Source organism: Fusarium vanettenii, assembly GCF_000151355.1.
Source record: "Fusarium vanettenii 77-13-4 chromosome 6 genomic scaffold NECHAsca_20_chr6_4_0, whole genome shotgun sequence".
Lineage (NCBI taxonomy): Eukaryota > Fungi > Ascomycota > Sordariomycetes > Hypocreales > Nectriaceae > Fusarium > Fusarium vanettenii.
Window position 1 is genome coordinate 1,577,178 of NW_003315865.1, and position 20,686 is coordinate 1,597,863.

Here is a 20,686-nt window from a genome sequence, read left to right on the forward strand (position 1 = left end):
ACTATCAATCATATTCAACGCCATATCCACGTCAAACCAACCCACATCAGCTACACATCTCCTATATTACCATGGACTTCGCGGCGTTGATGAACAAGGAGCTCTCCAAGTCCAAGAGCAGCGGCAGCAGTGGCGACAAGAAGTACCTCAAACGCTCAGAAGTCGAAGCCCAACGAAAAGAAGCATATCTCGCCGAGCAGAAGGCCCTCGAAGCCGAGCGTGAAGCCAAAGTCGCCGCGAAGCGCAAGCGCGAGGAGGAGGTTGCCGCCGAGAACGCCGCCCGCGAAGAGAAGCGCCGCAAACTCGCCGAGGAGTCACGCCGGAGACGTGAAGAACAAGAGGCCGAGGAGGAGCGCGCGAGGCGGAAGCGCCTCGGCCTGCCGGAGTTGGTGAAGGCCAAGAGCGAGGATGCTGAGGATGGTCTCCAGGGCAGTGAGGATGTGCCGGAAGAGGAGCTTGTCGAGAAGCTGAGAGCGCTTGGCGAGCCGGCAGTGCTATTTGGAGAGAGCCATACTGCAAGGGTCAGAAGATATCGCAAGTTGACGACGGTGGTGACAAAGGGGCCGATACCGACAACCCTACAGCTAGTGGAGGAGAAGGATATGAAGGTCGACGGGACGGTACCGCAGGACAAGGAAGGTCGCCAGTGGCTCTTCCGACAACTGGCGAGTTACTTCACCATGGTTCTGACAGAATATGAGCGGGCAATGGAGTCTGAAAAGCGGGATACGAGCGCCAGCAAGACGGCATACAATGCCATGGTGCAGACTCGTGAGAATATGAAGCCGGTATGTCTGACTGCCTTATTGATGCTTGGATCTTGAGACTAACGTTATGCAGCTGTTTCGCAAGTTTGAGCAAGGAGAGCTCGATGATGACATCCTGAAGCCTGTCATCGAGATCGTCCAGGCTCTTCAAGAGCGACGATACGTGGATGCCAACGACGGATACCTTCGTCTGAGTATTGGAAAGGCAGCCTGGCCTATTGGTGTTACCATGGTTGGTATCCACGAGCGAAGTGCTCGAGAGAAGCTGCACGACGGTGAGAAGGGACATGTCATGGGCGACGAGGTCACGCGCAAGTATCTACAGAGTATAAAGCGGTGCCTCACCTTTGCACAAGTACGGTGGCCGCCTACGGATCTGAGGCAGTTGATGGGCTGAGAGAAAAGCTGGAAGCAAGATAGGAGATGGAAGACTGGATGCATTTTATATATGATACCCCCGCAACGATGCGGAAGAAGTGAATACCAAATAACTACAAAGCAATTGCCAGTGATCCCATTTCAACGCATGCCCCTGTACGCCTGATCTAACTCTAATAGGGCTACCTATGCACCTATTGATGTGTGATTTCGTGGTGACCGGATACCTAAACGCCCGGATCGCAAAGGTGCAATTTCGTCTCTCAAATTTTGTGTTGTTCCATCAAGCTTGGTCTTGAAAAGCATAATCTGCTGAGCTTCTTCTAAAACATTCCAGAGCGGCCGACGATGATCCCCTATGCTTCAGCAGCGGCGCCTTGCTCAGATGCTTTAGATTCGTCATACCAAGTTTCCTCGACTCCTCGACCGAGAAGAGGCGGCTGCCTCTTACCCACGACCTCCAGCCCAGCCGAGATTATGCTGATGCGGCGGAGTCTCTCTTTGGCCTCGAGCTCGTACTGGCGGGCGACCTCAATAGCACTCTGCTGCATCTGGAGTCGGGGGTCAGGCTGGACCGCGATGAGCAGCTGGGCAAGTATCAGTAAACAGTCGTCATGTTGCAAGTATGGAGTAGTGTTACCTTGTTCTTTGCGTCCAGTCGGGCCCTGAGCGTTCCATCTCGGATCATTGATACGAGCTCATTCTCAATGGACTCCCCGTCTGACGCAAAAGCCTGGTTCAAGTTGTCCAGAGTAGCACAAGAGAAGGGAACAAAGTACTGAGTGATGCACTTGCTTCGAATCTGCGTGTAGATTGCCGCGACATGTCGTTGCAGGTAGATATCCAGCATGTAGTCATTCCGGAACGACTCTAGAATCGACAAGCAGGCTGAGTATCTACCATTCACGAAGAGGCTGATAGCTTTTCGGATATGAGGCTCGTGCTCAAGGAATGATCGGAACGATGGGTTGTCTAGGACGCGAGCCTGGAGTTCCTTTCTCTCCATGGTGGCCAATGCCAGTAGACCTCCGTATATAGCGATATCATTGGGACTGGCGATGTGGTTGTACTGGGTGGGAGGGATATCGAAGTCAATCTGGAGGAAGTTCTTGGCTGCGTCCGAGTAATGCTTCAACCCAAGGAGGGCAATACCGGATACGAGCTTGGTGAAGGGCTGGTAGAACTTCTCTTCCTCACCACTCTGGACTCCGGTGACTTTGCCGAGACTGTTGATGACCATGGTCCAATCTCGGCGATAGAGATAGATGTTGACAAGATGGAGGCCGCAGTCGATGATGTGCTTGGTTGTCGTTACATCCTGACGCATGCGGTTGTACGCCTCGGCTGCATCGCTAAGACATCCTGTCTTCTCAAAATGCACTCCAAGCTCCTCGTTACCCATCTACGCATCTTAGCACTGCCTGATTCCGTGTTTTACACTAGTGGAAGAAACACACCCGAATGCTTTCCTTGATCAAGTTATGACGGTATTGCTTAAGTTCGGCTTCGAGGCGTGCGGTTTCGGCTCTGTTCGCGCGATCGGTCTTATCGACCCAAGCCTGGTCTTTCTGAGCTTCTGGCTCCCCGGGAGCTGCGAAGCGGATGCAGTCCCAGGCATCATTATACTGGGTTACATCTGTGCCAGACTTGGCCTCAGCGATAGCGGCCTTGAGGGCGTCGACACATAGCGGTACCGAGGACTTTGCGATGTGGAGGAGACGATCGAACCTCGTTCGGCCTGGGCACGGGAGCTATTAGCCGGGTGGAAGGAAATCGACGAGGTTACTGCAACGTACCGGAGTAGTTCTGGATGTAAAGATCGAGGTCAAGCTTGGGTTGCTCTGGAGGGAGTCGAGTCAGCATTGTGCTCAAAGAACGGCAGATTCACGAAGCTCATGACGTGAAGAGCACCTGCTGGCGGTGGCTGAACGAACCTCTAACGATGGTACCACCCTGGTTACTCATCAGGGTAAAGAAACCCAGCAGAGAGTTTGACGTCGACATGGCGAATGTGAGTGTCGGCAGTCAAGACCCTCGAGCTCATCCGAGGGCTAGGAATGTGAAGATCAGAGAGCTCTGGAGCTTGACGTTTGGAGGGTCGCACGTGTTGGTGGCCTTGCGATGCTAGGCTGCGGTGGGGGTGGAGGAGCTGGGGAATTACGTGAGGTGGGGGATCTCGGTGAGACCAAGGTGAAGAGGTGAGCACAAGACAAGGTGAGTCAAGATTGCTTGGCAAAAATGTCTGAGAATGGTCCTTCAATTACGGCTCATCATCTGTCAAACTCAAATTTTTATACATGATTCATCAGTGAAGCCTGGAATAGTGATTCTGTGAATATTTCTCCGCAGTCGATAATGATTATCTCGCTCAACATGAACCTTCGAATTGGACCAGAGGACTGTGAATAACAGCTGCGAAATACCGCCTTTCGTCGACCGCTTCTCTTCTCCGTCTTCACAGCTCCGATGCCGGTTTGCGGAGCCAAATGTCGGTCCCGAAGCGGCAGGCTGCTGCGCCGTAAAGCAGATAGGGCGGCCGACTTCACCGTCTTACTCGATAAACACTTACACTGTGGTCTTGCCAAGACGGCACATCGAGCCTGGGATTCACAACGTTGGCGATTAGACGTCATGATATTGGCTCTAGAGCGTTGCACTCCGCCATTTGTTGTTATGCAAGAAGCGCTTGCGATATCAGCCACGAGAACATGCCATTCGTTCGGGGGCACAGGAATCTCGGCTTCCCCCAAACTCGACTCGGAGTCATCTTTGGCATCCTACGAGTGGTGGATTTCGCGCCGTTGCTGGCATCAATGCGCCGCCTCTGTCGTCATCTCACCTTTGTCCAAAAGAAAGCCAGGCGACTAGCTGGGATGATTGAGGCTTGAAGTTATTCCCGTGGTCTTCTAGAAGCAGGGGAGGAGAGACAACGTTGCAGATGGGCGCGAGGTTATCCACCATCGTGCATCAGACGAACGAGCCATGCCACAAAGACATGTCCGGCACTTGATGCAGCCATCGTCCTAGCGATATCGCCACAAACTCGAGGACCCTTAATCCCCAGAATCAACCCCCAAAGTCTTATTGCGCCAAGCATGACGTCGTTGGGGATGTGCCGGCTTCCCGGTGCATTGCTTTTCGTGTCTTGCGTAAGCGAGAATGTCCATGTTGAGGACATCGTAGAAGCAGAATGGCATTAGCTGGACGCTATTGTGAAGATGCGTCGTAAGCAGGGGTGGCATGATGGGAGCACCTCACGACGCGAAAAAGAAAATGGCGCGTGTAAATATGGACAGGGAGGATTCGCCTGTCTGGGAAACGATCAGCGGCGTCACTCGACTCTGGACGAGAGACGACAGCGTCGGTTTACTCGAGAGTTAATATTTTAAAGTCTTGGTGAAATATTTAGAGTACAAGAGGTGTAAGTCATAAGGCTGAACGAGCCGGCACTCGTGGTTCCATCTGCCCTTCCAAGAAGCATCGTGGAAGAGGTTGAAACAAAGCTTTAGTGCCAAGACCAAAGCCAAGACCTCGTCTCAGCGCGGTTCTTCTGCACAAACTCGTTCGCCTTTCTCGTCCGGCCTGCTCCGCCCTTATCGGCCGAAGAGAGAGCCCATGCCGACCCAGAAAAAAGGACGACGGTTGCGCATGGGTCTGACGTGAAAAAGAACCACCGGGCACCTTTTCAGCCAATGGGTTGATCTCGCGACTCGAAAGTCGGGGCCGAAGAAGCGAACAAGGTGAGAGAGAGCCTTGCCTGTTGAGGTTCGTCCTGTGGAGGGCGGAATGGCTTGGCGACCCAGCTGAAACCCCGTGCCCGGAGCAAACCCGGGCGAGAGCCGGAATGTGAGAGGGCAGGTAAAAGGAGAGGGAGGGATGATGTCATGGAAGAGGCTCTCGTTCTGCTGAAAATAGTCACCGAGAATAGAGGACGCGCATATCTTTGACAGACAAGATACGCCGCGATTGTAGAGTGGGACGCCGTTTTGAGTCTATTCTTTACTCGGCCGTACTGTTAGTTAATTACGAGGCTTTCTTGAGTCTGGAAATGCGGTATGGCACGTCGAGACCAGGATTTGTGGCATTTCGTGGCTCCCCCTGCTTCCTCGTGTGGCGCCCACCTTCCCAAAAGGCCCCGGCGAAAAAAAAACGACCCACAGTGCCGTGTCAGCCAGGCACTGGGCGGCCGCCATCTTCCGTGTCTCCCGGAGCCGACGACATGGTTGCTTCCAGATTAAGCTTGCTCAACATTCGACCCTAGGGCTGAGGCTCGTCGGGAACCAGCGCAAGAAGGGCCTGCAGTCTCGTTCTAACTTTGCTGTTTGGCTACTTGTCCGTCAAGAAAGTGACTGGTTGTGCCCGTACGTCATGATGCAGAACATGCCATCCGTGTGGCTTCTTCGGGGCCGCCGTACCAGTGAGAAACGGGGTGTGTCAAAGAGTCGGCCACAGTACGGTCTTGGGTTTCTGTCTCACCTTATTCCACACAATTCGAGGGCTCGCTGCTCACACACGGGCCACTACTCAGAAGGTTGTAGGATAAGGTATGAACAGAGTTGGGCCCGTTTCTGACTGTTGGGAGATTCGCGTAGGTGACACCGGCCTGTCCGGACCTAGATGAACCAGTGATATGTTACTACGAAGACTTGGCTTTCCTGACGTTTGATATTCGGGATGCCATCGTTTTCTTTCACGACTGGTATTGTCTGTGAGTGAACGGAAACTGGCCTTGGAGAACCCTCAAATTCGTCTTACACTGCCACCACGAACCAAGTCAGAATTGTAACACTTGACAAAAAGGTTTCTGATGCCCAAGCCGTGAATCTCTCGTACGATGTAGGCTTTATTTCGGCAGCTATTCTTTCCACCACCGCAGATAAGACGGGAACACGACTTCTCTCCACAAATCCTGGCAGTCTCCGTTACGGTCCGCTCTGCTCAACCACTCCCGTCTCGTGTTGGCATCCAGATAGAGGCCTGCAGATGCAGTCTCATCGAAGTGGATGGGGGATCTCGCTGACGATGGTGGTCCAGAGCCTTTGCTGGTTTGCTCATTCGTCCATGGGTCCCCATAAACCTCCGTTTGGCCATGGATTGGATCCATGCCGCCTTACCCCCTTGTCGCTATCACAACCCTCGCGTCTCGCGGCTTCAGAGCCCACCAGCAAACTAGCCGCAGCTCACTTATGCAGTGCTGGCAGTATCTGTATCCGCTGCGGTACATTGCTGCCGGCCGTCTCATGCTGGGCTAGGCTAGACGCACAGCGGCCGACGCGCAGCAGGCTCTAATTGTCTTGAGCTATGAGCCCGCCTGGCCGGCCACCGTCCGGTGGATGGAGAGGTCCTCGCTCAAACGGGGGGCGCCCTGAGACTGCGAGTTTATTTTGTGGCCGCGCGGCTTGGGATCATGGGTGGTCGTCTCTGCTCCCGTTCCACTCGCATGCCCTGACTAGTGGAGAGGCCTTGCTCTTTTCTTTCGAGGTTACCATCCCGTCATAGCCGTTTTTCCGCCTGTGCAGGTAGGTGGTAATGAATGATACGCGCTCTCATTTGCCATGTCAAAAGAGACATACAGAGAGAGCGTTGAAGAGGAACGGAACCCCAGCCGCCAGCCACCGACGCGTTATTTGGGACACTGAGTGTCGAGCACAAGGGCTTACCGGTGTAAACTCAACATGAGCTGAACGTCTTTGTTTAGAAAATAGAAAAAAGTTAGCATAGAGAGTTGGCTTAGATCAATTGACACGTTCCATGGCGCTGCTCAGCGCAGCGCAGTGCTGGGCTGGACTCTGCACTGGCCAAAGTCCTCCTGCATCTGGGCTCGCCCCCCTAAAGGTTGTCCCCCAGGGCCGATCCCACCTGCAGCAGCGTGGAAATCGCTCGGTCAGGGCACAGTGCGAGTTGCAAAACACCGAGCTCCCTCCACAATCACCCCCATCCACCCTCCACTCGAAGCCTCCCGTCAAGTCCCCCCCATTTCTCCAGATGCCGTGTATCCAGCGCCATCTTCCATTATTCCCGGCCTTGAGCATCATCGCGAACAAGGTGTCCCTTCAGGTTTGGGGCATATGTTCCTTTCTCTAATTTTAGTGGTTGCTTGGGATCAATCAATCGACTTGCCTACTCGGACGGACTCCGTTGTTCGGATTGAAGGACCTTGGCCTATTACTCGCCCCGTCCATTTAGAGTCCTCATCTCCCGTGTCTTTCACAGCGCTTGAAGCCATCGTCGCCTTCAACTCAATTCTTGCCGCCCTCCCCTCCCCCTTGCTACTACGTTAGCTCACGGAGACATCCTTATCTAATATTTGACTTGCGCGTCTCCCCTTCCTCTTCGCTCCATTCTTGTCCTTCAGCCCTCACCAGTCAATCGCTCGTTGGCGCTTGGATTTTGCTTGGCTCCGGCTCTTGGCTCGACATATCCTGTCCCTTGGTTCTTCTTGGCACTCGACTTTTCAGGCCTTTTGTCTCAGCATCCCCTTCCTTCCTCTCTGGCTCGGGCTCCTCTCACAGCCCTCCCTCAATCTGCCACGGCCGTCCCTCACCGGCCCCGGGTGTTCGTTCGCTGTGCGGCATCTCCCTACGGCGGCTTCATCACCCGCTTCTGGCACTCTCCGTCCGTTCCCCTACCTCTCCAGGTTGGAAGACGGCACCACGGCACGGCCGTACTGTGTCGATTATACAGTGCTGATTGGCTCTGACAAGCCTCAAAAGGACCCGATCGAAAGCCCCAAAAGCCTGGCCTGGTCCTTTTGAGAGTCGAGGTCCACTCTCCACTCGCTGACTCTCTTCTCGTTCGTTCGTTCATTCGTACTCTCGCTCAGCTAGCTCAACTCAACTTGGTCGCCCGCTTTCCTGCTGCTGGTCTGGTCTGCCCGCCCCCGTCCGTCGGTCGCGAATTCTCTCCCCCATCCCAACTCCTGCTCTGCGACTGTACTTGACTGGTACTATCGTCTACTCTTGGCCGCCCCTCGCCATCATCGCGATTCCGTCTTCGGATTCGATTCTACTGCTGCTTATTCCCCGCCTCTTCGTCTGCGGGAACCTCTCTTGGCGCCCTCTGTTTCGCGGATGGCCTAGGCCTTGAGTCTTGGGGCGATTGGGACATGGGCTGCCGCTGGCCTCGCTACCTGCGACCCTGCAACTCATCCATCCAGCAGCCCCTTCGACTGCCCGCCTCCGTCTCCATTTCTGCCGCACGCCGGCGACGACTACAACCTTCTCCTTTTTGAACACCTCATAGTATCTGATCCGTGGCGTTCGGCTTTAGTGTGGCTATCGAGCCCGATACCTGGTGAGTGAAAAGTGCTTGCGAATCCGTCTGCCCATTCTGCTCAAGTCCCACCGACACCTGAGCGTTGCACTCCTGAAGTCGCCTTTCCTGCGCCTTATTACCTCCGTTCTCGACACCTTCGAGGCTGAACCCGCGCAATTTGCTCACGCTGGTCGATTCAATCGGCCATGGCTCGTTGTGCGCCCTGCCAGGACATTCACGATCCCTTGTCTTCCGCGCCCTGGCCCCTCCCACCTCGAACTTGCTCCATTCATTAAACAAAACCATCAAATACATCGCCTTTGCTAATTCAATCAAGCCCAAGATGTCACCAGACGTCGCCGACGACGACGCCGGCCAGTCTTCGACGCAAGACTGGCAGGATAACGACGCCCCATCGCCATCAGCCAGCATCAAGTCCGATAACGAGGGCGATGAGGATGGACCCAACGCGCCATCCCAACCCATCCAGAAGCGACGGCGAGTAACACGCGCTTGCGACGAATGCCGCCGAAAAAAGATCAAGTGCGATGGCAAACAACCTTGCACACACTGCTCCGTCTATAGTTATGGTATGAGGCCGGCTCGATTTCCTCCCTCGCCCAATACGCCCATTTTTCGATCCCCTGATCCCCACGACCGACAGCGACGCGCGAGCTAACCTTGACCCATAGAATGCACATACGACAAACCCTCAAACAGAAGAAGGAATCCGGCACCACAGTATATCGAGGCTCTGGAAAGCCGTCTGCAACGCGCAGAATCACTATTACACAAATTCATGCCAGATGTCGACCTGGCCGACCCCAATCTTGACCCAGCCATTCAACAAGAATTCCGCAATCGAGAAAATGCACGAGCACAAGCCGCCAAGGCTCGACAGCCCCAGCCCCAGCCGCCCCAGCCCGACCCGAATGACGCTCACCTCACCTCCATGATCGATTCGGTCGGCCAGCTTGATCTTGACGAAAAGGGCAGCTGGGATTTCCACGGTATCTCATCCGGCGCCGTCTTCTTGAAACGCATGAAGGAGCATTTTAGGGGAATGCTTGGTCCTACAGGAAAGGCACCCTTTTTACCACGCGCCGAACGACCTCCGGGTCTCGAGTCACCATCTCTATCCTCCGTTGGGACGCCATTCTCTGCCGTATCGAGTTATCCCGAGCTACCACCCAAAGACGTCGCCAGGAAACTATGTTACTATTCTCTTAGCTGCGCGACCTGTCTAGTTCGAATTGTTCACGTTCCCACTTTCTACGAAAATATGGAAAAGATTTATGACCGACCGCTTGACAACTTGACCAAGGAGGAAACGCAATATCTTGGATTACTCTTCTCTGTCATGGCTCTCGGCTGCATGTACAACAATCTTGACGACAACGACCCTGGAAGCATGGCTTATCGAGAAGCGACGGAAGAAGGTCTCAAATATTACAATGCGGCACGATCCGTACTACAAGACCTCACGGATTGCCGCGATCTCATCTCATTACAAGCTCTCTTATTCGTCATCCTCTTTCTTCAAGCAACATCAAACCTCAGCAGCTGCTACTCTTTCGTCGGCATCGCACTCCGTTCGTCACTACGAATTGGTCTGCATCGACACTTGCAGCACGAAAAAATCGACACCATCGAGCAAGAAGTCCGCAAGCGCGTTTTCTACGTGATTCGACAGATGGATATTTATGTTTCAACACTACTCGGCTTTCCTCTCCTCCTCAATGTCGACGATATCGACCAGCCTTTCCCCACAGAGGTGGACGATGAGTACATTACATCGACTGGAATCCTACAACCACCTCCCGGATCCTCATCTTTCTTCCAGGCTTTCAACGCCCATTCAGAACTGATGGAAATTTTGTCCAAGGTCACAAAATACGTGTACCCAACCAAAGGACTGGGTCAAAGTGTCGCTACTAAGGATAGCGCACCCGCTTCAACCTATCTGATCAGCTATGGCCGGATCAAGGAAATTGAAGCTGACCTTCACTCATGGTTTGAGAGGCTGCCTCAGCATTGGCGACCAAGTGGTGAGGGTCCGATAGAAACGGTCCGGTGAGTAGTTGGTCCTTGAAGACTCAGACTGAAGTGCTAATCCGAGAAATAGCATCCGACATCTGCTCCGATTTGCTTATGCGCATGTGCAACTTGTGCTATACCGACCATTCCTACATTATGTCTCTCCTCGCCTGAGCCAAGGGAACAAGGTCGACGAGCTGTCATACGCTTGTGCGGCAGCTGCTATCAGCGTGTCTCGGAATATCGTGCACATTGGCCTGGAGATCCGGAAACAGCGTGTGCTCAGCGGACCTTATTGGTTCATGTTGTACACCGAGTTCTTTGCTGTGCTCTCACTTGTGTTTTACGCCACAGAAAATCCCGAGAAGCCTGGCTCTGGAGAGGTTCTCGCGGATGCCCGCGCCGGAAGGCAGATGATTGCAGCACTGGCAGAAAAGAGCATGTCGGCAGAGAGAGTGACGAATGCTCTCAAGGTATGTTTCCCCCTTTCGTGTAAGTCATTCTTATTAACATGACGGATTTAGGTCTTGTTTGACCAACTGCCTGAGCAATTGGATGCTGGACGTGTGCGACCAGCTCCCTCCAAGAAGAGGTCGGCACCCACTGGGCGACCATCGTCTGTGTCGTCTCACCACACTCCGATCCCTGCAAGCATGTCGTCACTCGGAACGGCCGATTTCACTCGCACCAGCCAGATCTCGACCAGCTCGTATCCGACCACACTCTCCCAGGGCACTATTGATCCCATCGCGGGCGCGAATATGCCAGGCTTCCAGGATAACGGATTCTCGGCCAACTTTGGCGACTTTATGCCGGTTGACATGCAGCGAGGCACGCCTGAATCGACCAGCAGCACGGCGACAAGCACACAGCGAAACCCTTACACGGGACAGCCGCTCAGCATCCACAACCCCGTCAACAAGCTCGACTCGCTCATGTTTCCCTCTGAGGATCCTTTTGCGTACCCGAACCAGCCTATGATGGAACTCGGATTCCCCAGCAAAACCGAGCAGTCTTCCAGCATGGGTGATCATAATCAGGACATGCAGCTCTTCCTGACTGGAACGTTTGATGATGTGGAGAGCCAAATCTTTGGACAACCACCACCATACATGATGCACCAGCAGGGCCAGCCCATGATGGGTATGCCGGGTCAAATGTACAACCCGTCAAGCGTGATGGGCATGCAGCAGGGCCAGCCAATGATGCAACGCCGGCCGATGTCGCAGACGCACGCAATTCATCAGGGACATTCGATCTCAAACCGGAGAGCACACACACAACGCCACCAAGAAAGGCAAATCCAGCAAATGTTTACGGAGCAGGGAATGCAGGCGGACTGGGGAGGTTTCTTTGGTTCTGGAAGAGGAGGATTTCAAGGAATGTAACGGTCTCTACATTTGATACCCACTTTACGATACGGGAGGAAGGAAAGCGCGCGAGGCGTTGGCCATTGAATTTCACTTTGTCTTTTTATTCGGGGGGAGAGCGATTATGATTTGAACGATGAGCGCCGGGATGATGGCTGTAGGCGAGGATAGGGGGAACCGGGCAACGCCAGCGACGCAAGGACGAAAAAAGAGGACCACATTCTTAGAGAGATGGACCGGGCACATAGACGGGGCGCGATTGGATGTATATACATGGAAGGTCTCGGGAATGTGTAGGATGGATATACGCAGTAGACCGACATGTTGGGTTGGGAGGATATGATAGGGGTGAAGGGATGAGATGGGATGTAGGACGAGGAAAGCTGCATCTTGTCAAGGAGTGCATCTTGTCATGGATATAGATGTAATGATATTTGCCTTGAGGGCATGAAGAAGCAAAAGCTGTTCTGTGTGAAGAAAGTGTTGAGGCCAAGATAGCCACTTGCCGAGGCGCTATGGATGATTAGATGAGATGGACAACTTCCATGATAGGACTGGGGCTATTGGCACATGCTTGAGAGGTGTCTTGGAGCTTGTATGCATATGATTAGAGGCGCTCTAGATCATCCAAGACAAGGGGTAGAGTAACTTGCTACGTAGTATTTTCCCTCGACAATGAATTACACGTGAATCTTGGACGCCAACTCCCGTCCTCAACATTTGGATCGGGGCTGGTTGCGTCATGAGGTCGATGCATTAGTATCGGGTCGAGGCGAATGGCACCAGCCACCAAACGTTAGCAGTTGGGGCGGGTAGCTATGGTTGCAGGGCGTTATCGCTGAGACGCGATACGCTGAGCTAAGCCGTCGAGCACCGCAACGGGACGGGAACTGGCGCATTCTGGGAGGAGACCTAGATACGGGCTGTGCCGGTCGGAGCTTCATATTGCGTCTTTGTCCTTTCACACAAGGTTAGGTTTCTCATACCTCATACTTCATACCTGACATTCTCCGAGCTCAACAAGGCTACGCTGGCCTTCCTCTCTCGACTCTATTCATCTGGCAAGCTCAACAGTCTGCGACACCGGTCATGGCAGCTCTCACAACGCCGCCCAAGCTGGTCGGCGGGGATGACCGGCGAGACGCGCCGCTAGCACGTGAAAGAAACACCATCCACTTCGAACTTGTGCCCGAGGACGAGTTTGACGCGCTGTGAGAATCCTTGTTCGTCTCTGAGCGTTTCTGAGCTGCTGGCTAACCGCGCGGTAGATGCATCGAGGTCAAGAAGGGTAACGAGGGCCCGAGCAGTCGGAGTAGCGGTAACAAGTATCCCGGTATGCGACCAGCTCACCAATCTCACCCGTTGAGGGTCTATTCCTTGCTGACCGTTGAATCGTAGCAAAACTCCATGCCCGCAAGGTCGCCGCCGAGCTTGGTGCTACTGACGGCCTCATCTATCTTCCCGGTGAACCCACTCGGCTCTACGAGGACTCGGATCAGTCGCCTCCTTTCAAACAACGCAGATAGTCAGTCACCTGTTACTCATACCGATGAGCCGTCTTCTAACAAACACCCAGCTTCTATTATCTGAGCGGTGTCGACTTTCCCGACTGCTCCGTCACTTACGAGATAGCACATGATCGCCTCACTCTCTGGATCCCCTACGTTGAGCCACGACAGGTGCTATGGTACGGTGCCACTCCCGACGCCGCGGAGGCGATGCGCCGCTTCGATGTGGATGATGTTCGATACACGGCTCAGCTGCCCAAGTTTCTCCATGGCCACCTCCGACCGGCCACGACTCTCTACGTCCTCCACCCGGACCAGGCTCCTAAGCTGGCCGACCGTCCTCGTGGACAGACGCAGATTAACTGTTCCAAGCTGCGGCCTGCCATGGACCAAGCTCGAGTGATCAAGACAGACTATGAGGTTGCGCTTATTCGCCGTGCTGCGCGTATCTCGGCAGCTGCTCATCGTGCTGTGGCTGAACGCATCCTCAGCATGCGGAATGAGCAGGATGTTGAAGCTGTTCTCCTCTCAGCCTGCACCTCCCGTGGTGCTCATGCCCAGGCATACCCCATCATTGCTGGAGCCGGTCCCAACGCCTCTACTTTGCATTACGAGGCCAACAACCAGTCTCTGGAAGGAAAGCAGGTCATTGTCGTCGATGCTGGCTGTGAGTGGCAATGCTACGCCAGCGATATCACTCGGACACTTCCCCTCACCGGTACCTTCACCAAAGAGGGTGCTGCTATCCATGCTATCGTCCAGCGTATGCAAGATGAATGTATAGCGCGGATCCGCCCTGGCTGCATCTTCTATGAGCTTCATCTGCACGCCAGCGACGTGGCCATTCAGGGGCTGCGAAAATTGGGCATCCTGCGAGGCAACTTTGATGAGATTCAAAAGGCTGGCACCGTCGCTGCTTTCTTTCCTCACGGCCTGGGTCATCACGTTGGCTTGGAGGTTCACGACGTGACGGGCGCTGAACGTCTCTTGATGAGAGACAACTTCCACATCGAGGGTGGAAAGCGTGAGATGGTTACGGCCACAGCCCTGGTCGCTCTGCAGCGAATGGTAGCTGCGCCGCCACCTTATAAGGGACGACAGGCTCTTCGACCCAACATGATTGTTACGGTTGAGCCTGGAATGTAAGTGTAACTGTCTTCACTGTGACCTCCTTGGAGCTAACTGGGTCCCTTAGCTACTTCTGCCGACCTTTCATCGAGGGATACTTCCTCAACAACTCGGCACACGCCAAGTTTATCGACCGCAATGTCCTCGAAGCCTATTATCCCGTTGGGGGCGTTCGTATTGAGGATGATATCCTTGTCACATCTGATGGACATGAGAACCTCTCCGCTGGCGCACCCAAAGGTGATGAGCTGCTGGATGTGATAAACGGTAGCTTTGAGAAGATTTGAGAGCTGGTAAGAGGGCAATATGCTCAGCGAGCAGTGGGGTTAATATGAGAAGCGCGTGAGGAGTATATATGGCATATGCATTGACTACCTTGTCTTTTGCTTGCCTTGGTCAGTTCAGCGCTTGGCTTAGTTTCTGGAATGAGAATGATATAGGACAACACAGGTCAGCAGGCGGCACTATTGGTATCAATTTATGGAATTTATCATGCTCATTGCTACCCAAAACATAAACTCTCGCATGTGCAGCTCATACATCTAATATACAAGAACACATTGACGATTAAGGAAAGGCGTGAAGTCGTAACAACCTCACTCTACTAGATACACAACCGCCTACCCACCAGTTATAAACCCTCGGATACACCCAAGGCATCCGCTTACAAGTACTTCTTGGGCATGGTGTCCCGCCGCCGCTTGTAGATGACATAGGCGGCAACGAGGGCGAGCTGGGTGCCGAGGAAGAAGAGAACCAGGAAGCGGTGGCCGGGGGTGCTGGCCATGACGGCCTGGGAGAGCGAGTTGTGATGGCTCGAGAGGACATCGCGGACGGAGCGCTCGGTGGACTGCAGCTTGCGGGTAAGGTCCTTGCGGAGGCCCTTGACCTCCTTCTCGAGCTCGATGACGCGGGTCTGCAGCGCCGTGATGTCGTCGAGCTTTCGCATGTCGGCGCGAAGCTGGCCGATGAGGTTGGTCACCTCCTCGTGGCGCTTGACGTCCTCTTGCTGGTGGCGCGACGAGGTGCGGTGCAGGGATGAGAGCTGGTGGTTGGTGTTTTGGAGACGGTTGTGGAGGTCCATGAACTGCGTCTTGGACGTCTGGAAGATATCGGGGTCCTCATCGGCGTAGTCGCCCTCGGCGGTCTCCCTCTTAGGGGGAGCGCCTCGGCTAGGGGGGCTCTTGTTGGGCGTCTGCTGCTGCTGCTGCTGCTTCTTGGGAGGGTCGTTGTTGCGGACGGGGGCTGAATCGGAATTGTCGGCCATGACCACCACCTTGAAGACCTCGAACGAATCCGGGTTGTCGGGGGTCGCGGCCGTGACACCGAACTGGTAACCGGTGGGGATGCTGAAGCTGCCAGACTCGAAGCACAGGTTGCCGTCGACCTCGACGCGGAACGAAGTGGATGTCTGTCGGAGCTTGATCTGCGAGGGTCGACCCAGATTTCGGTAGTTGTAACCGCAGTGACCAAACGACAACTCATCGACGTTGTTCTGCCTCGTGAAGTCGACGGTGCCGTCGTTGAGGAAACCACGGACCATACCGCCCGCGCCGCCGTGTGTGTCCACCACAAGAGCCAGACCGTCAAACTTGCCAACAGTGTAGATGCTGCCGGAGCCGACAGAGGCAGGACCGTTGCGGACTAGCCAGATGTTGAGGTTGCCTCGGCCGCGATCGGGCCCGTTGGCTCGGAAGTCGAAGTCGGCGATCCATTGGTTGCGGAGCAGAGGCTGCTGACCCCAGACGGCACCGCGCTGGTTACCGGGAGCAAGAGGCGTGAGGATGATGCGGTTGGAGAGAACCTCTGGCATCTGGGGGATGCCCTGGAGGGCAAAGTTGGGGATCTCCCCGCGGGATTCTGGGGGACTTATCCTAGACGAGGGGGTCAGCGACACACGAGGGTTGTACTACACGGGAAGAACAGCAACAAACCTTCCAGCATGACCGAAACTGAGCTCGCTGATGAGGTATTGCGCCTCTGAGAGGCCTGCTGCCAGCAGCGCAGCCAAAGATAGAGAGAAACGCATGTCGAAGAGAGACGTAGGTGGCTCCAAGCTGCAAGAGGCCGGTTCAACAAACAAGGGAGAACAAAGGGCGGTCGCTGACGAGAGCGCTCAACCTCGTGACTGGACAACAAAAACGTCCGTCTATCTACCCAAGCTTGGGGGTTTGGATTGTCGAAGGGAGGGGAGTGGAGAGAATGGTACGAGCAGAAAAGGCGGGCAAGGCTGAGGACACTTTGCACTATCAACGATGGAATTGGGCCCCTGGACGGTCTTTTTTTGGCGGTGGAGGGCACCAATAGAAGAAACAGAAACCCAACCTCGTCAGAAAAAGATATCAAGACAATGAACAGGGCTAACGAAGCTATACAGAAGATCTCAATTCTCCAGTCAAAGGAAAAGGGAGAAAAGAAAACAATTGAACAAATGCTTGCAGGGAAAAGGGTCTCATGAGGGGGGCGGCTGTTGGAGTGTGGGTTGATGAAGCCACACGCGACAGCCACGACAAGCCCAGTTTAACTCAGCCTTGAGGAATGCCCCTGAAGGGACCTAGTAGATGCCAAATTCGGCCATTTAATGTCAGTAAACTCATGACATACATACAAATAACTACTATAACAACAGAAGAGACATTCAATCATTTACTTCATATCCCTTTCAGTGCTTGCCTCTCTCAACTCGTCTCTCTTTCAGCTCACACTGAATCATTGTGGCTAGTTTGACATGCAGCTGTCTTTCGGTTATTGGTGGGATCCAGCTCAACCCCAGAAGAACAAGGCCAGGGGTTCAAGAAGCTCGGGCCCTCGCTAGCGGAGGAGCATCGCATCCTTCTAGAAGCACGACGAGGTTGGAAGAGATGGACACAAGATGCAGAGACTGAATTTCTTTTCAATGTCGATTGTTACTATATAACGGCCTGTATCCAATATGAAGTCTCTATTCACTATCATCATTGCCTAATAGGATCATTCACAGTCAACTTCCAACCTCCCCCAGCTTCAATGGAACGATGGGTACACATTTCCCCATTCGGCTTAGTGGGGACCCTACTCCAAAAAAGAACAACGAGCCAATCTCTGACTCCTGAGAGCTCCTCATCATGATTGCTCCCCAACAGCAGCACGCACCGCACCCCTTCATCTCTTCCCTGCCAGTGTCATGAGGCCGAGTTAAAAAGTCCACACTCGGCGACACACCATCACCATGAGCGAGTCGTACCCGACCTTGACGCAGACGGCGCTGGTGGCTGCTGCTTTCAAGATCCTCTTGTTCCCAGCCTAGTGAGTTCCCGGAGCTCCCATCATGCCTTAGGTAGAGCTAACCACCTCGTCAACACAGCAAATCCACCGATTTTGAAGTTCACCGCAATTGGCTCGCCATCACTGAAAGCCTCCCCTTGGACAAGTGGTACTTTGAAAAGACGTCGGAGTGGACCCTCGACTACCCGCCCTTCTTTGCCTACTTCGAATATGTCCTCGCCCACGTCGCCCGCCTCGTCGACCCCCTCATGGTCAAGGTCTACAACCTCGACTACGATAGTTGGCAGACGGTCTACTTCCAGCGGACCACCGTGATCATCACCGAGCTCGTTCTTGTTTGGGCTCTCCAGTCGTTTATCGATTCCACGCCTCTCAAATCGCGACGCGCCGCGCAAGTCGCCGCTCTGTCCATTGTCCTCTCCCCGGGTCTGCTCATCATCGACCACATTCACTTTCAGTACAATGGCTTCATGTACGGCATCTTGGTGATGTCTCTGGTGCTAGCGCGCAACAAGGGAACTCTCCTGTATAGTGGACTCGTGTTCGCCGCGCTGCTCTGCTTCAAGCACATCTACCTGTACCTGGCCCTGGCCTACTTTGTCTTTCTCCTGCGGGCGTACTGCCTGTCGCCCAAGTCCATCTTCCGAATCCGTTTCCTTAACTGTATCAAGCTCGGTGTGGGTATCGGGTCCATCTTTGGAGCTGCCTTTGGCCCATTTGCGGCCATGGGTCAGATTCCGCAGCTCTTGAGCCGACTGTTTCCCTTTTCGCGGGGTCTTTGCCATGCTTACTGGGCACCCAATGTCTGGGCCCTCTACTCCTTTGCGGATCGCGTTCTGATCCATGGTGAGTTCACTACGTTGCAAATGAGATCTCTTGTCGCTAATTCATCATAGTTGCCCCGCGACTTGGCTGGGCGGTTAACCAGGGTGCATTGCAAAGCGTCACTCGCGGCCTTGTCGGAGACACTTCGTTCGCTGTTCTGCCTGAGATCAGCCCCAGAACGTGTTTCATCCTCACACTCGTCTTCCAGGGTCTGCCGCTTCTCAAGCTGTTCTCGCAGCCTACTTGGGAGAACTTCATTGGCGCCGTCACCTTGTGCGGTTATGCCTCTTTCCTCTTCGGCTGGCACGTCCATGAAAAGGCCATCCTCCTCGTCATCATCCCTTTCAGTCTCATTGCCTTGCGTGATAGACGACACCTAGGCGCATTCCGGCCTCTCGCCGTTGCAGGCCATGTGTCTCTCTTCCCGCTCCTCTTCACGCCCGCTGAGTTCCCTGTCAAGACCATCTACACCATCATGTGGCTGGTGGTGTTCCTCATGGCATTTGACCGTCTCGCTCCAGCGTCCAACAAGCCCAGAATCTTCCTCCTGGACAGGTTCAGCACTCTGTACATCGCAGTGAGCATCCCGCTCATTCTGTACTGCTCGCTTCTACACCAAATCATATTTGGAAAGAACTACGAGTTTCTACCATTGATGTTTACCAGCTCGTACTCCGCAATTGGAGTTGTCGGCAGCTGGGTGGGCTATATGGTGGTGTATTTTACCGCATAACAGGTGTATATAGCAAAGATACCCTAAAATAATTTCCTATTGTTTATAAAACGCTATAAGATTCTGAAACCACCAAATCTTCCTATCTAGGCAGGTATCTAGAAAAGGGGAAACCCAGTCAATAATGCCTTCCATCCTCACTTCTATGAAGCCCCTGGCGGATTTGCTCGGGAATGTTTCGAGCTACATCAGCAGCTGAGTCATCCAAATTTGTGGGGCTCTTCCACGTGAAGCGCAAGGCTGAACGCCCCTTTGGTCTAAGAACCTCCAGCTTGGTCCCCTAGGATCCAGGCATCCTCCAGATCGACGCCAAAACCCAGAAAAGCCAGGCATTTCATTATGGCGGCCTAGAACGGCATGCAGGGGGATATCAGGAGCTAACACGGCCAAATTAAATATGTTCTGCCTGGACATGATGTTGCTCATACGACGCGTTCAAGTTGAGTTATGGAAACTTGCGATATCGTATATCACACAACCTCGATACGAGATAATGCCGTATCACTGTTTTTGATAATCTGCAGTGAATTCAGCATCGCATATTCCCTGATTGGCGGTTTTGCGTGCTCTTGCGGGACGTGGATGGTCGTCGCGTCAAACCCGCCATCGCGGTCCCGGAGGAGGCGGGCAGACGAGACGGCCCACCCTGTATAAAGATGAGATTTGCAGGTCGAGCAATAACGGCAATATCTAGTCGAAACTAAGTCGAAAAATCATGCTTCAGGGCTCATTGGATGCAGCGGAAGATGACGATCCCAACGAGCCCAAGAACGTGGGCAAAAGTCTACGAGGCGCCCGTTTTGTTGGCCGGCGAGGGTCAGTCGCGCCGAGTGGAGGGAGAGGAGAGTGGGTGGTTCTAAGGCGAGGAGGACGGAGGACGAGGAGGATGTGGTGCCGGCGCGCGGGTGACAGGGGTACGTTGATGCGTGGGTGCCCGGGAAGGCTAAAAAAAATCTGGGACATTTTTTTCTTGGGAAAATGTTCCCTTTTGAGCAGGCACAAACGGGTCGTCGGCCTGCAAACGGATATATCTTATAATCATCTTCAATGAGTTTAATCTTCCTGATGGGGTAATTTATAGCTTGATCCCAGCTTGTGTGCATCCCATGGTAGAGCTGTTGACCCTGGTGTTCAGCACGACCATGCTTGATGCTGGCGGTACCTGGGACGGCACTGACAAGGAAGTAGATGTACCTTCAAGATACCGCATCACCACCTGTACCGACAGTGGCACGACAGGTACTCCCAGATTCCCAATCGACCCACTGTACACCCCCATCTCTCGAGGTACCTTACGCTGGCGCCCACCCTCGCTCCTTCTTTTCTAGTTCCTCCCCCCGGGACCACCTCGCCGTTGCTCCCGTCGCGTCAGCCCGCTTCTTTCCTTTCCTTCCTCCATTCTTTCTTCCTACATTATCGTAC

At 53.9% G+C, this 20,686-nt stretch overlaps 6 protein-coding genes across 6 annotated transcripts; 4 read left to right on the forward strand and 2 right to left on the reverse strand.

Annotated features, from left to right (window-relative positions):
• Nucleotides 1–140: 140 nt before the first annotated feature.
• NECHADRAFT_16505 (uncharacterized protein) lies at nucleotides 141–1,164 on the forward strand (the record flags this gene model as incomplete). Its single annotated transcript, XM_003044824.2, has 2 exons — nucleotides 141–788; nucleotides 841–1,164. Coding segments are annotated over 2 exons (972 nt in total), but the record flags the coding sequence as incomplete, so codon positions are not given.
• A 337-nt stretch (nucleotides 1,165–1,501) lies between these two features.
• Nucleotides 1,502–3,149, reverse strand: NECHADRAFT_43081 (uncharacterized protein; the record flags this gene model as incomplete). The annotated part of the gene is made up of 4 exons (XM_003045228.1): nucleotides 1,502–1,732; nucleotides 1,786–2,547; nucleotides 2,603–2,883; nucleotides 3,080–3,149. 4 exons carry the CDS (start codon nucleotides 3,147–3,149, stop codon nucleotides 1,502–1,504), a joined length of 1,344 nt encoding a protein of 447 aa, XP_003045274.1.
• Nucleotides 3,150–8,742: 5,593 nt separating this feature from the next.
• NECHADRAFT_70404 (uncharacterized protein) lies at nucleotides 8,743–12,263 on the forward strand (the record flags this gene model as incomplete). Its single annotated transcript, XM_003044825.1, has 4 exons — nucleotides 8,743–8,989; nucleotides 9,092–10,472; nucleotides 10,525–10,909; nucleotides 10,961–12,263. The coding sequence occupies 4 exons, from the start codon at nucleotides 8,743–8,745 to the stop codon at nucleotides 11,822–11,824; spliced, it is 2,877 nt and encodes a 958-aa protein (XP_003044871.1). The 3' UTR covers nucleotides 11,825–12,263.
• A 1,543-nt stretch (nucleotides 12,264–13,806) lies between these two features.
• Nucleotides 13,807–14,729, forward strand: NECHADRAFT_43981 (uncharacterized protein; the record flags this gene model as incomplete). The annotated part of the gene is made up of 2 exons (XM_003044826.1): nucleotides 13,807–14,456; nucleotides 14,510–14,729. 2 exons carry the CDS (start codon nucleotides 13,807–13,809, stop codon nucleotides 14,727–14,729), a joined length of 870 nt encoding a protein of 289 aa, XP_003044872.1.
• Nucleotides 14,730–14,919: 190 nt separating this feature from the next.
• Nucleotides 14,920–16,471, reverse strand: NECHADRAFT_62153 (uncharacterized protein; the record flags this gene model as incomplete). Its single annotated transcript, XM_003045229.1, has 2 exons — nucleotides 14,920–16,316; nucleotides 16,377–16,471. The coding sequence occupies 2 exons, from the start codon at nucleotides 16,469–16,471 to the stop codon at nucleotides 15,107–15,109; spliced, it is 1,305 nt and encodes a 434-aa protein (XP_003045275.1). The 3' UTR covers nucleotides 14,920–15,106.
• Nucleotides 16,472–17,650: 1,179 nt separating this feature from the next.
• On the forward strand, nucleotides 17,651–19,317 carry NECHADRAFT_123177 (glycosyltransferase family 57; the record flags this gene model as incomplete). Its single annotated transcript, XM_003044827.1, has 3 exons — nucleotides 17,651–17,727; nucleotides 17,786–18,552; nucleotides 18,603–19,317. 3 exons carry the CDS (start codon nucleotides 17,651–17,653, stop codon nucleotides 19,262–19,264), a joined length of 1,506 nt encoding a protein of 501 aa, XP_003044873.1. The 3' UTR covers nucleotides 19,265–19,317.
• Between the last annotated feature and the right edge of the window lie 1,369 nt (nucleotides 19,318–20,686).